At 32.5% G+C, this 12,270-nt stretch overlaps 2 protein-coding genes across 5 annotated transcripts; both read right to left on the bottom strand.

The window, feature by feature from the left end:
* Nucleotides 1-1,791: 1,791 nt before the first annotated feature.
* On the bottom strand, nt 1,792-5,931 carry LOC123203669 (tetratricopeptide repeat domain-containing protein PYG7, chloroplastic-like). Of its 2 annotated transcripts, none has more exons than XM_044620115.1 (6): nt 5,783-5,931; nt 5,033-5,107; nt 3,618-3,669; nt 2,629-2,921; nt 2,367-2,513; nt 1,792-2,211 (listed from the first exon to the last, which is right to left on the bottom strand). In XM_044620115.1, the coding sequence occupies exons 1-6, from the start codon at nt 5,855-5,857 to the stop codon at nt 1,930-1,932; spliced, it is 924 nt and encodes a 307-aa protein (XP_044476050.1). In that variant the 5' UTR covers nt 5,858-5,931; the 3' UTR covers nt 1,792-1,929. The 2 variants fall into 2 exon arrangements, with proteins under 2 accessions (XP_044476050.1, XP_044476051.1); XM_044620116.1 differs by having other exon boundaries at nt 3,618-3,673; nt 5,783-5,868.
* LOC123203668 (5'-3' exonuclease-like) lies at nt 5,866-11,447 on the bottom strand. Of its 3 annotated transcripts, XR_006499333.1 has the most exons (7): nt 11,044-11,447; nt 10,223-10,393; nt 8,970-9,204; nt 8,013-8,235; nt 7,696-7,851; nt 6,930-7,224; nt 5,866-5,937 (listed from the first exon to the last, which is right to left on the bottom strand). XR_006499333.1 is itself a non-coding variant. In XM_044620113.1 (6 exons), exons 1-5 carry the CDS (start codon nt 11,341-11,343, stop codon nt 7,707-7,709), a joined length of 1,074 nt encoding a protein of 357 aa, XP_044476048.1. In that variant the 5' UTR covers nt 11,344-11,447; the 3' UTR covers nt 6,812-7,224; nt 7,696-7,706. The 3 variants fall into 3 exon arrangements, 2 of the variants coding, with proteins under 2 accessions (XP_044476048.1, XP_044476049.1); XM_044620113.1 differs by lacking the exon at nt 5,866-5,937 and having other exon boundaries at nt 6,812-7,224; XM_044620114.1 differs by lacking the exon at nt 5,866-5,937 and having other exon boundaries at nt 6,812-7,192.
* Between the last annotated feature and the right edge of the window lie 823 nt (nt 11,448-12,270).

The following is a 12,270-nucleotide window of genomic DNA, read 5'->3' as shown; positions in this document are numbered from 1 at the left end:
TTTAAGTCATACTGGGTTGACCTGAAATAAATTTCGTATAAAAAAAACTCAACTCTAATCTAATTTTTTTCATATCGTGTTATGTCAAGCGAGTTAACGGGTTTTGTTGAAAATTGTCAACTCCATCTTAACAGCATTTTCTTTTGGATTTCCAATACTTATAAATAATTATATTAATCTTGTTAAAAAAATACTCAGTCAAATGAAAAACCAAAACAAAAAAATGTAATTTATAATGTTAAATATAGTGAATTGGACATACATAAGTCATTTTATTAAAAACTTTAGTAGAAAAATCCAACGAAACAAAATATAGTCAAATGAAAAAAAATTAAAATGCACATTTTGTCTAATATAATATTTTCTTAACATCAATCTTTTAATTCTACTAGAGTTCATGATTATAAAAGAACTTTATTGAAATATGTTCAATTTTATCTCTTTTAATATATCCTCCTGTAATTTGGGTAATACAAACTATATTGTCTACATATAATATAGGATGAGTATTTGTTATCAAAGGAATACTACATAGATTTTGGATATGTTAATGACAAATCATAACCAAATATGCATTTTAGAAGACTAGAATCTCTTAATAATCTGAAGATATTTCAACCAAAGTTTGCTTTGTAGAGTATTGTTACATTATTGTATCATTATAAGTAAAGATATATCTCATATCTTAGTGATATGCACTCTAGAATTGTGTTTTTAAGCATGAATCTAGTGGTTGAAAGATGGTCTATGTGATTCATAATTTGTAGGAATGGAGATATTGCTTATACATTGATGAAATGACATATTAATATGATAATGGAAAGCAGACAATCATAGCATTATCTTGATGTGATATGATGATTAGGTGGGCCGGTAGAGTTATTTTATGTTAATATTGTGATAGAAACCTTAGGAAAATCATTTGGCGATGAAATCGTATGAAAAATCTGGCACGAACAATCAGAAATATTGTTCCAATCGCACAGGAACAACTATTCCAAGGTCGGGCAAGACAAGAAATTAGGGTTTTGTAAGCACCCAAACAGCCATGTGTAAGACACAAACAAACCTTCACAAATTAGGGTAGATCTACCAATGAACGATAAACAGTCGTACAAAGGTCATATGCGATTGTTCCTAACACGTAGGGTTAAAGGCAATGAACGCCTGTGTAGGCAAAGAGCATCTTGAAAAATTCTGGGATGGCAAACAAAAGTTATAGCTGATCCTCTAGCGAAAAAACTTAACCTTCACATTATCCTGTAGATTAATGTTAAACGTTTAGGATTAGAGAACCATCAAAGAACTCAAGAAGTTGTTCGGCTAAATAATGTGTGGAACAATTTCTTATCTTGTAGACTTGCCAATGTCAAGGTATAACTAGGGGGTTAAGGCATCAAAGGAGATTTAGAAGAAGTTCGAGTTTATGTTACAGGAAGATGGAGATTATGACGAATGTTAGTAAATAGGAAGATTCATCAAAATGTTTTTTGACATTGTTTATGGTTCAGATATTGAAAGATAACAAAGAGATGATTGAATCAGAAATTGCAGTAATGATATTGGGGAATGTATTTGCTGCTTATGACAATTCAAGCACCACTTTCTCTTCAATTCTTAAAGTACCTAGCAGAAATACCTGAAGTTTATGAACAAGTCTATACAGGATATGTATGCTAACCAAATTTGACCTACTTGAATTACAAAAAATTACCCACTTAATCGACCCTGAAACTATTTGATCTACTTCCAAAGTTCTGAACTTTTGGAACACAAACATTAGAGCCATCATATCTTAAATACTGATTTGCTTTAATTTTCATTGCTTCATATATTAGAACATACCATTTAGGGAATCAAACTTTTAAGAAGATAAGTAAGGTTGAGAACATGAAAGGAACTACCGGGTCAATCTTACAGCTGCAGAAATCATCTGTCTTTTGATTTGACAGGAACTCCTTTGTAAAGTTTCACTCGGTCTTTTAAAGCATCTCGACGAGGTCGTGCCACCTTATTGTTAGGATCGAAAAGAAGCACTTCTTCGAATGCCTTGAGAGCTAACTTCAAGTCTTTCTTCCTTTCATAGGCGTCACCAAGGTTGTTCCAGGCTGTCACATAGCCAGGTTGGAGCTTCACAGCAGTTTCAAACTCAATGATTCCTTTCTCAAGCTTTCCATCGCGTACATAACTGACACCAAGAGCATTGTAAACCTGCCCAAATAGTTTCTGATGTATCATTTTTAAATTGGGAAGAACCAAAAGCTAAGGTCAATGAGAACTCAGTTGGACTACTGCAGATAAATTGTAAGCAGCCTTAAGACAGAATGGACAGGAGATAATGGAATGCACAACGCTTATAATCATACCTGAGCAAGATCTTGATCATCTCCATCCCATTTTTCGATTGCCTGAAGCAAGTACTTAGTAGCAGCTGGGTAAAATTTCCTTCTCAACATCACTGCACCAAGTTCAAAAAGCTCAGTTGCACTGGCATCACCACTTCTTACTTGCTCCTGAAATCAAATGGAAACATGAAAAATAAGAATCATTTGAGTAACAATAGCAATAGGCCGTGTAGAAATTCAATATCAGATAATGCAAATTCATTCAAAAGCCACAGCCTCTCACCTGTAATTCTTTAGCAGAGAGGTCAAGTTCTCTACGCACAAGGACTTGACGAATCACAAAGAAGGTACCAACTCCAAGCAAACCTAATAGTAAAAGCAGATACAACAGCTGAATTCCCAATTCAAAAAACTCCCCGACTTCATAAATCGCATTCGTTCTAACATTTTCACCCGCATTTGCCGATTGAGCACAGATCAACCATGTGCTGGATCCAAATGAGATTGCAGAAGCCTGAGTTATTAGCCTTTTCACAACTAAGTTCTCTTCAACAGTCAAAAGCTTCCTCAAGGAATCTGCAATTAGAGGCCAATATTAAAAGATGACGCCTTGTACAATTCATCAATGTATAGCCTAGGGATGAAAATGTGTCTTTAGTACTTTACACGCTGGAAATTCTATAAAGAGACAACCTTATTCAGTCATAATGCTTCATTGCAAAAGTAGTCTCTTGCTATTGGACAATATAATCAACAAAAGGTAGACCAGAGACCTTAATTGGGCAGAGCCAACATTATCCAGTCAAATCTTGAATGATGATCTGATTAATAGGAAGAGCTATGAGCTTTAACCATTTCAAAGTTTATACTACTTAGTAAGTAGACTCCACAATATGCTAATTCATAAAAAATAAAATAAAACACTGACTGAAAATAAGATTGATCAGACCAGATCAGTGAATCATTTGAAAGATAGCTAAACTACAAAGCTATCTGAAAATGAAATTGTAGAGCTTCCTTCCCTTCTATTTTTATTGAAACTGTTCGTACAATATAGAATAAATTTCAACTAGGAGTTTTATAGAATAGTTTAAGCAGGAGAGAATGCATGTGCCAAGAACAAGACCCATCAAGCTTGTATTATCTCAAATGAGTAACTATTTATATATGATAATTTGTGTTCACTATATCCAACCTAAACTACACGAAGCTGACAGTCAGCAACTAAAATCAGATACTGAATGAAAATAATGAGTAGAAACAGGAAATTACTCATAAACTCTTCCACACTGGAAGAATCCTTAGCCAATTCCCTTCGATGTATCTGCCTTCATCAACAATGAAATTTTAGATTAGTAACTGAAAACATATTGGGAAAAACAAGAACCAAGTTTCCACCAGCAGAAATTTCATATGAGCAGAGAGAATATTTTGTTGTTCAGCTTACTGAGATATATGACAGTAAGAAGCACAACATAAACACAAAAAATGAAAAATCTTAACAAGCAATATAGATTAGCATGCTACCATGCTTTATTCTTATATCTGCTATCTAATTTTCCTTTACTGATTCAATGGTCTTGAAAATTCACTTGCTCATCTCAATAGATCATGAACTTGATTGGATAATTTTTGTTGTACAATGAATGAAATTTTGTTCTCTAGGATTTATTTTACCGTAAACTCCATAGAGACTCACAAATGAGTGGCAACTAATTCCATCCAAAAAAAAAAAAAACAAAGAAAAGTCCCTTTTGTTTCTGAATTCATTAATCTTGCTCATTAGGATGAGAAAATGGAGTCCATATATACCTATAAGTTGTAGTATTATTTAGGGCTCTTACCAGAAAATAAGGATGCCAAGCATCTTCTTTCTCCAGGTGTGCTTACTGTCGTACTAATAAATAAGTCTGAATTATTGTGAATGATTTTTGGCTTTTATGCTAAATTTCTGTGCATGGTAATCTTCTCCTATGGACTAAAATCATTGATCATCTTCTCCCACAGATAAAAGTCCTTTAACAAGTCAACCCTGAAATGTTTTATTTCTTATGGAGTATAATTAGCATTACCTTTTTACTATCTATTAAAAGCAATTTCAGTACTGCTACTCCATGCTGACATTACCATTTCATTGCATCAGATGATAATCAGGAATATAATTCTATTAAATAAAGCACATTACATCTTATCTTTTCTTGGTACAATTCAATTACCTTCTACAACACCTATGAAATACAAATTTGACACAGTTACTACAGACTAATATCGTCACTTCACCGCAAAATTAACAATACAATACATCAGCCTATAGATCTCTAAATCTCTCTCTCAAGTTGTTTGCTACCAATCACATTTCATACTTGCAAGTTGGCACAGGATATTATGATATAATTGTAGCAGTTGTAAATTTCCAATTATTTGATATCAAATTGAGGTATCTAGTCTCTGAATGCAATTAGTCTGCATAAGGCACAGGAAATGGATGTTCCAACTAAGGTAGAGAATCAACCAATCAATAAGAAAGACGTTGTTCTCCGCAGTTGGTCAGCAATGAATTAAAATATCTATCTGAGATTCTAGGTTTCAATCAGGAAAAATACTACTAATTGATATGAATTCATACATACAAACTTCTCAACCAAAAACTTGCTGCACTGAAGCATAGAAACTTTCATAACACACACCTGTAAGTTGCAAACTTTAGTAAGGTTTATTCCACAGCCAGCTCTGGAGGTCATTAAAATTGTTGTGGTACAGGGCTGAAAGATATCATGGGGAGAAAAAAGAGCCGTTAAGAGCAATAAAAGTGCACTAGATTCTCAATTCAGAAAAATTTTCTGCATCGGAAAGTAACCGGCTTTTTACACAGTGAACACATTTCATCTATTACAAAGCCTCAATTGTCAAACAAGGAATATACTAGAGTCCTACTAAACGTTCTAAAAACAAACTAATTAGCCATTATTCTGTTATCACCAAATCATCTCCATTTGTTGATCATCATTGAGTTGATTTTTATTCATTTATTGTGACTTGTGTCACATCAGTTTGTTCCGAAAACTAAAAGTATTTTATAAAAAAAGAAAGGAAAAAAAAAACTCAAACAGTGAATTCAAATAGCTAATTTCTAGTTTCCAAATGATACATGAATTCTTAAAAAAAAAAAAAAAAAAAAACCGAAAAAGAAAAACAAAAGGAAAAAGAAAGATCAGCTAATCATCTTCCAATAAAATTGCCTTCCACCAGTAACCAATATTTACCTTCAAAATAAGCAAAATAAAAAATGAATTCACATAAGTCACCGCCTGTGTCAGATTAATTATGTTCTTACTCTTCGTTATAGCTCACAATTTAAGAGTTTTTAGACTCAAAGTTCCATACATAACAATTTTTAAAAATGATTAAAACAAGGAGAAATTGAATAAGAAAATTACTTGAAGAGAGAGATTCTTGCTGCTCGAGTTGATAGAACGAAAAGGTGGATATGGATTCGTTGTTTGTAAAATCATTTTTTTTATTTATCTATTTTCTTCTCCGCTAACTGCTTCTTCTTCGCAGCATCAACTCTCACTCTCCGACTTCGTTACAGCTTCAAGGTAGAGTTGATAAAATAAGGTAATAATATAAAAGGCCGTGTTTGGTCCCAAAGCAGAAAAGCCGATTTTCACTTCAAAATTTAATAACTCTAGGACATAGGCTGACTCGAACTGAATTTGATACACTTTAAGTTCGGTTTAACTTAACAGATTTAAAGCTTGAGCTCGATGAATTATTCTTAAATTAGTTCGAGTTTAATGTAATTTGAAAGAAACTAAATTTGATTTTAGCTTAAGATTTGTTATAATGCCGAGCTATACTCAAACTAAAGTTTATTTTAATATTGAAAGTTGAAACCAAGACAAAATTTATGAAAATAACATTGTTTTCATAGATTTAATTTGAAGTTTTTCATACTTGCAAGTTTAACAAACCATTGACTCAAACTTAAACTTACCTAAGTGAGTTCGCAATCGAATTCAAGTCAATTCAGTTCAAATTCACCGATACTAAAATCATGGGTTTCAGTGATGGTTGAAAGAAACACAAGGGGCCTAGTTTAATTGGAACCGACTTTTGATTTAGTGCCGTATCATTTCATAAGTTTTATTTCTTTGATAGTTAGTTTTCATAAATACAAATTTCAACAATATGAGATGTAATTGATTATTTCATCACGATGCAAACTTAATTAATATGACACGAATAATTATCATATATTTCATTTATATTCTAAAGTTTAATCCAAGTTACTTATTGTTAGATATATAATATGTTTATTGCATGACACTTAAGTGATTGTTCTTGTTTTAAAATTGTCAAAAGATTGTATTAATTTATAAATAGATGAGGGCTGATGAAAAGAATTTTTTATTGAAAAGAATATTTTTTTTGGGTGTTTAAAAGTTGTTTATTCAAAATATTTTATGAAAGACTAACAAATTATCTTGTGTTTATAATTGGAATAAGCTCAAAATTTATCGCTATCTCAGCATACAAGATGATAACAACTGCATTTAATTGCCTATTGAGAGTTGATGTCACCTTAAGTATGCCTGCTTTGTATTTTCTCCTTTGTTGGTTGGTGAAAATTCCTTCAGAAAGTTGCTTATAAGAACTCTGAAACTATGAGCTGCATTGTCAAACAATGATATTCTTCAAGAAACTGCTCCAAGAATGTGTTGTCGTGCGCATATTAGTCCCATTGTTGCCATTGGTTTCACTGGTCTCTGCTATCAGGGAAGATTAGCATGTCTAAACCCAGATGATCATGTCTGAGCCGCGTATCAAATTAAGGGGTAAAGAGGCTGTGAATGCAACAAAATCAGAACAAAATGGCCTGCAACATTTAAGCAATTAAGCAATCAAAGCTACATCTTACTACTCAACAACATAGGACAACTGGTTACAGTTTAAATGGTGCATGGATTTCTAGCAGGTAACATGCTCCATTATTGCAGGATTTGATGCTGTTCAAACAGCTTGCCTAAAATTTTGTTATTGTTAGTTGCTTGATGGAACAACCAAGATGTATTTTATTTCCGATGCTGCACTTAAGTGGCCAAACTTTTAAGAAGAGACACAGTTGCTCATTGTCTTATTGTTTGCAGCCTACATTAATGCAAGACAGCAGAATTCATACTGCACACTAGTTTTACAATTTAGCATAATTTGTTTTATCACCAATTCTGTGAAACTGAACTTACGATGATTCTTAAAAGTATAAGTGTACTAGAAAGTCTAGAATGAGGTGATGCAACAAAAAACTTAGTCTACTTTCTTGAAAATCATTATGAAGTTCAGAGCTTACCGTTTTGGAGCTTAGCTATTAGAAAAATAGTATCTGTTTTGGCGAGTGAGCTTCTGGGTTTCTTGCAAGGACTCAAAGAAATCAGATAAAATTATTGAATCGTTGCTCATGTCTCTTTCAACCAACCATTCCTCTTCAAGATGAACATCAATGTCCCTGTAATAATGGTGTAATACAAGTCAATAAAAAAATGAGAATAGAGGAAGACAAGGTCATAGAAAAATAAAATTTATGCATTGCCAGGGTAAAGGCCCTGTTAAGAAAAGACTTCATAGGGACTGGAAGTTGATGGGCACTAAAAGAAGGAAACTATTTACCTCTTTAAGGCAAGAACTTCATAATTTCTTCGCAAGTAATCAGCATACTTTGTGAGAGCCTCTTGCACATACTGTCTACCCACAGTTCTTACTGCTGCTGCATTTAGTAAATCGTCCAATGAACCATACTTTTTCAAAAGCTTTAGAGCAGTTTTACGGCCAAATCCAGGAACCACATGTTGGATTCCGGGTACACCATCAACCTCATCACCCATAATGCATCCTGCATGATTTATATCTCTCAGTGGGTTAATATACAATATAGATAAAGCCAGTTGACACAATGGGGAGAGCTAAGGAAATGCCTTGAAAATGAATATAGACTTTCAGCCAACAGTTTTGGTATTCGAGAGGTCCAGATTATGAATAGAAATACAATTAGGATAACATTATATGCAATATGATCATATATATTCTTCTTAATCATTCCTTTCTCTCTCCACAGCTTCTTTCCAAAAACCTAGAGAGAATTCTAAAATGAAGGATTTTGTTGTACAACAAAACCTAAGGAAATTACATCATATAATTTCAATATCCTTTCTGATGATCATTCCAGATAGTTTAAGACTTTGACCAATTATGAAACTTGCCTATACATGGATCAATACAACAAGCAGCCATGATAACTTAAACTTTGAACTCTAACTAATCACAAGATAACAGCTTATGCAAGATACGCCATACAGAGATAATATTGTGAATTGATCACCATCATAAGCAGCCATGAATTAATGATTCTCACTCATTTAAATAATGGTAACTATAGTTTAGTTGGGTTTGGCTTCATCAGTGACAGCCTAGGTTGGTTCCAGCAGTACAAGCCACAACTGTTGATAATTAGAATCAATCACAGTACTGAACAGCATTGATCAGTAAAATGGACATATGGGTGACTTCTATTGAATCACTAAATTAAGTATCAGATATGAATATCAAACCAACATGTTTAATACTTACTAAGGCTCAAATCAGAACGTGGATCACAATTATATTGAGCAATGTAGTGCTTTAGGGTGTAAAAGGACCATCGTTCTAAGTCCTTCAGAGGCATAACTAACTGCACATCTTGAGAAATCAACTGCTTGAAATCTTTGTCAGGAGAGGCAATAACTACCCGGTAATCTCTTTGCAGAACTTGGTCCACAAGAGTAGCCACAACATCATCTGCTTCATGACCCTCAACTTTAATAACCTGCATTCCCTTGTTATCTCAATACCCAAACTCAGACAATAAAAGAAATCCAAAGACAAGTTTAGTTTTACATGCACAGGGCCATTAACAATATTCTTCTTTTCGATAGTGGTGATCCAAAAATAATTGTATTGACAACCTAATCTTACGTAATCTGATACAACGATTTTTTCTTTTTTTTATATATTTACTTTTAATTTTTTTTGAATACTTCATGTTGTCAATATCACTGATACCTAGAAGGTATAATTTCAACAATTATTGAAAGAACATCAGGGGGTTAGTTGAGTGGTTCAGCTTTTGGTTAGACCAAAAGACCAGTAGTTCACTCCCCTCCAGCACACCTACTATAGATAATTACATCCTACAAGTTTCCTGATTAGTAAGGTTGCAGAGTCTGCAAATAGTCAGTCTAGAACATATAGAAATGTATAAGAAAGGTCTACTGATTTTTGAGAAAAAAAATTATAATCATTAACAAACTAGGTTTCTATCACTGCTACATTGCTAGATTTTTAACAGTCTCTACGATAACAAAAAAAAAAGAAAAGGCACATTCATCTACAGAGAAAAATTCATTTTTGATATCTCACTAGAAAGGAAGAAAGTGAATATAAAACAAGCGAAACCCAGAAGGTTAGAGAAAATAATATAAAGAGCCAATGACCCTGGAAATTATCACAAGTACCTCCTTTAATCTATCACCTATTATTGTCACATACTCAATAAAATTTGTGACAGCAATAGGTGATAAGTCAAAATTGTGGCCTTTCTGTATAAAACTAGCATGAAATCAAAGTCCAGCGTAGATGTATTAATCCACTTGACCATCAACTAACCAATGAAAATTTAAAAAAAAGTTAAAAAATTATAACAAATTCAGTTAAACTTTCCTCAGGAGTTTCTTTCAAAATTCACCAGATCATAACACATTTGATTAACACTTTATAAATAGAAAGTATAGTTAAAGAATTAAAGAAAATATATAACCAAATGAGAATTAAGATACTTCACTCACTGGCACATGGCATTTTCCGAGAACATCTCTGATGGATTGAAGCGACCTCCCAACATGACCACTCGAGAATTTTTTCAAACCATTTAACTGTCCAATGTATTTTCTCCTATGTGCCTTATACGAAGGTAATAAACGTCGACGATGCTCACTACCCCCTTCCCCATCAAAAACCTGCAAAAGAGATAATCATTTTTGAGCATCGATCATTTAATTGACCATAAGAAACATAATGCATTCTTAACCACTATGAAAAGCACAAAAGTATTGCGAACTATACATCATACAAAGCCCTGCTCTTAATTCAACTTTGCAGAAAAACCTCCTAAATGCTATTCAATACTTTATAAATTATCTAAAACAGGGAAACCTAACCAGGTTAAAATGCAATCTTACATTAGAAAACTGGAACTTTGAGTATAAAAAGGAAATAGCCAGATCCCAGTGTTCTTGTACTCAAAGATTACTCTAAACGACTAGAAAACATATCAAGTAACCATACAACCAAAATTTTAAGCTATTAAATATTGACTCAACATTATGGTTTAAGTTTAACGTGCCCAACATGCAATCAAAATTTGAACTCGAAAGACTTCCGATTGTCAATTGCCCTATAAATTTAAGATCTTAAGTAAAGACCAAACACTGATTTTTAAGCATAAAAGCCCCCGCGTGCAACTTAAAATTTGAACTCGAGACCTCTGTCTCACTGGACCCAAAAGTTTAACCAATCAATTAACGAACGAACATTGACATTTAAGTTTAACAACAGCGGATATAAATTCTCAAAAAGAATCCATAAAAAACGAGATAAAAGAGATTACAGCGATGACAGGATCAGTGTGGCTAACGTCTCGAAAGAAGAGGGAAATCCAGTGGCCGAAGGAGTGCAAACTAGGTATCCTGCCTTCGTAACAGAGTGGATTAACATCCAGAAAGAACACCCTTCTCTTCCTTTTACTCTTCTCATTATCGATTAGCAACTGCCCACCGACTGTTTGATCAAAAGCCGCACAGAAAACACCCGATTTGATTTTCCGCGTTCTGCTTCTGGGTTTGATACTTGAAAATGAAACGAACGAATTTGAAGTGACAGTGGGACTGTGGACGGCAACTTGGATCATGTTGATCAATCTCTGCGTTGGCTTGCAACATAAAAGAAGAGTGGGCTCATAATACAAGTTATCTGTTAGCTATAGCCTATAATAGATGAAGGACAACAGGCTACTGTAATGTTACCGGCTTAGTGGTAATTTAAAATATTTTTTATTTTAAATATTATCTTAAATTCAGTAATAAAATTGACAAGGTTTTTAGGATACTATTTCTTTTTGCAATTTTTTTGAACCACGTAATTTACTGTCAAAATATGCATTGAATTTATTTTATATTTTTATTTCAATTGATTTTAATCGGAATCAAAATTATCTACCACGTTCTACTTTACAAAATATAAAAGTGGTATAATCGCAAGTTTAAAGTTATAACTAAGGTTATATTTATGGATTAAGGATTCCTCGAATTAGTTATAATAATTGTTAAAGAAAAAAAAATAAATTTAGAAATATAGTATTGATGTTTTATTATTATTTACATAATTAGCTTTTCTATTAAAAAAAAATTAATTACAGTTTTTAACTTATAAGAAATATTTTAATGATGATGAAATATTTGATCTTTTATTTAATAATAAAATTATGTATATATATTTTTAATATATAAATTGATATATATTTTTATATATTATTATATAATTGATTAATTTTAAATTAAAAATATAATAATATCGAATCACGTGATAATATACATAAATATTTATTTATTTATGTCTTTAAAATAAAAATGTATAATATTGTTTATTAAAAAAAAACTTTGATATTTTGTGTTAAATATTAGATTGTTTTAAATAATAATTAATTCCCAAAGCATAACTTTTTTATCACTTTTATGCGAAAACCCATAAAATCTTCCATTGGACTCTTGAATTGTCACCACAGAATATGAGGAAGGCAGCCTATGGCTTCTCTCGTGCAAAGACAATTTGTTTGATG

This window comes from Mangifera indica, chromosome 19, assembly GCF_011075055.1.
Source record: "Mangifera indica cultivar Alphonso chromosome 19, CATAS_Mindica_2.1, whole genome shotgun sequence".
Classification (NCBI taxonomy): domain Eukaryota; kingdom Viridiplantae; phylum Streptophyta; class Magnoliopsida; order Sapindales; family Anacardiaceae; genus Mangifera; species Mangifera indica.
The sequence above is the reverse complement of the archived record's forward strand: the minus strand, read 5'-3'. Positions and strand labels throughout refer to the sequence as shown.

What these genes read in the sequence shown, in the direction of transcription:
- LOC123203669 (XM_044620115.1), bottom strand. Translation starts at nt 5,857, where the DNA reads ATGATTTTACAAACAACGAATCCATATCCACCTTTTCGTTCTATCAAC. An exon ending in CTAAAGTTTGCAACTTACAG is followed by an intron (nt 3,670 to 5,032) that starts GTGTGTGTTATG and finishes TGATGAAGGCAG; the next exon opens with ATACATCGAAGGGAATTGGC. An exon ending in TCTCTGCTAAAGAATTACAG is followed by an intron (nt 2,514 to 2,628) that starts GTGAGAGGCTGT and finishes ATTTGATTTCAG; the next exon opens with GAGCAAGTAAGAAGTGGTGA.
- LOC123203668 (XM_044620113.1), bottom strand. Translation starts at nt 11,343, where the DNA reads ATGATCCAAGTTGCCGTCCACAGTCCCACTGTCACTTCAAATTCGTTC. An exon ending in TCGGAAAATGCCATGTGCCA is followed by an intron (nt 9,205 to 10,222) that starts GTGAGTGAAGTA and finishes AAGGGAATGCAG; the next exon opens with GTTATTAAAGTTGAGGGTCA. An exon ending in GAAGTTCTTGCCTTAAAGAG is followed by an intron (nt 7,852 to 8,012) that starts GTAAATAGTTTC and finishes CCATTATTACAG; the next exon opens with GGACATTGATGTTCATCTTG.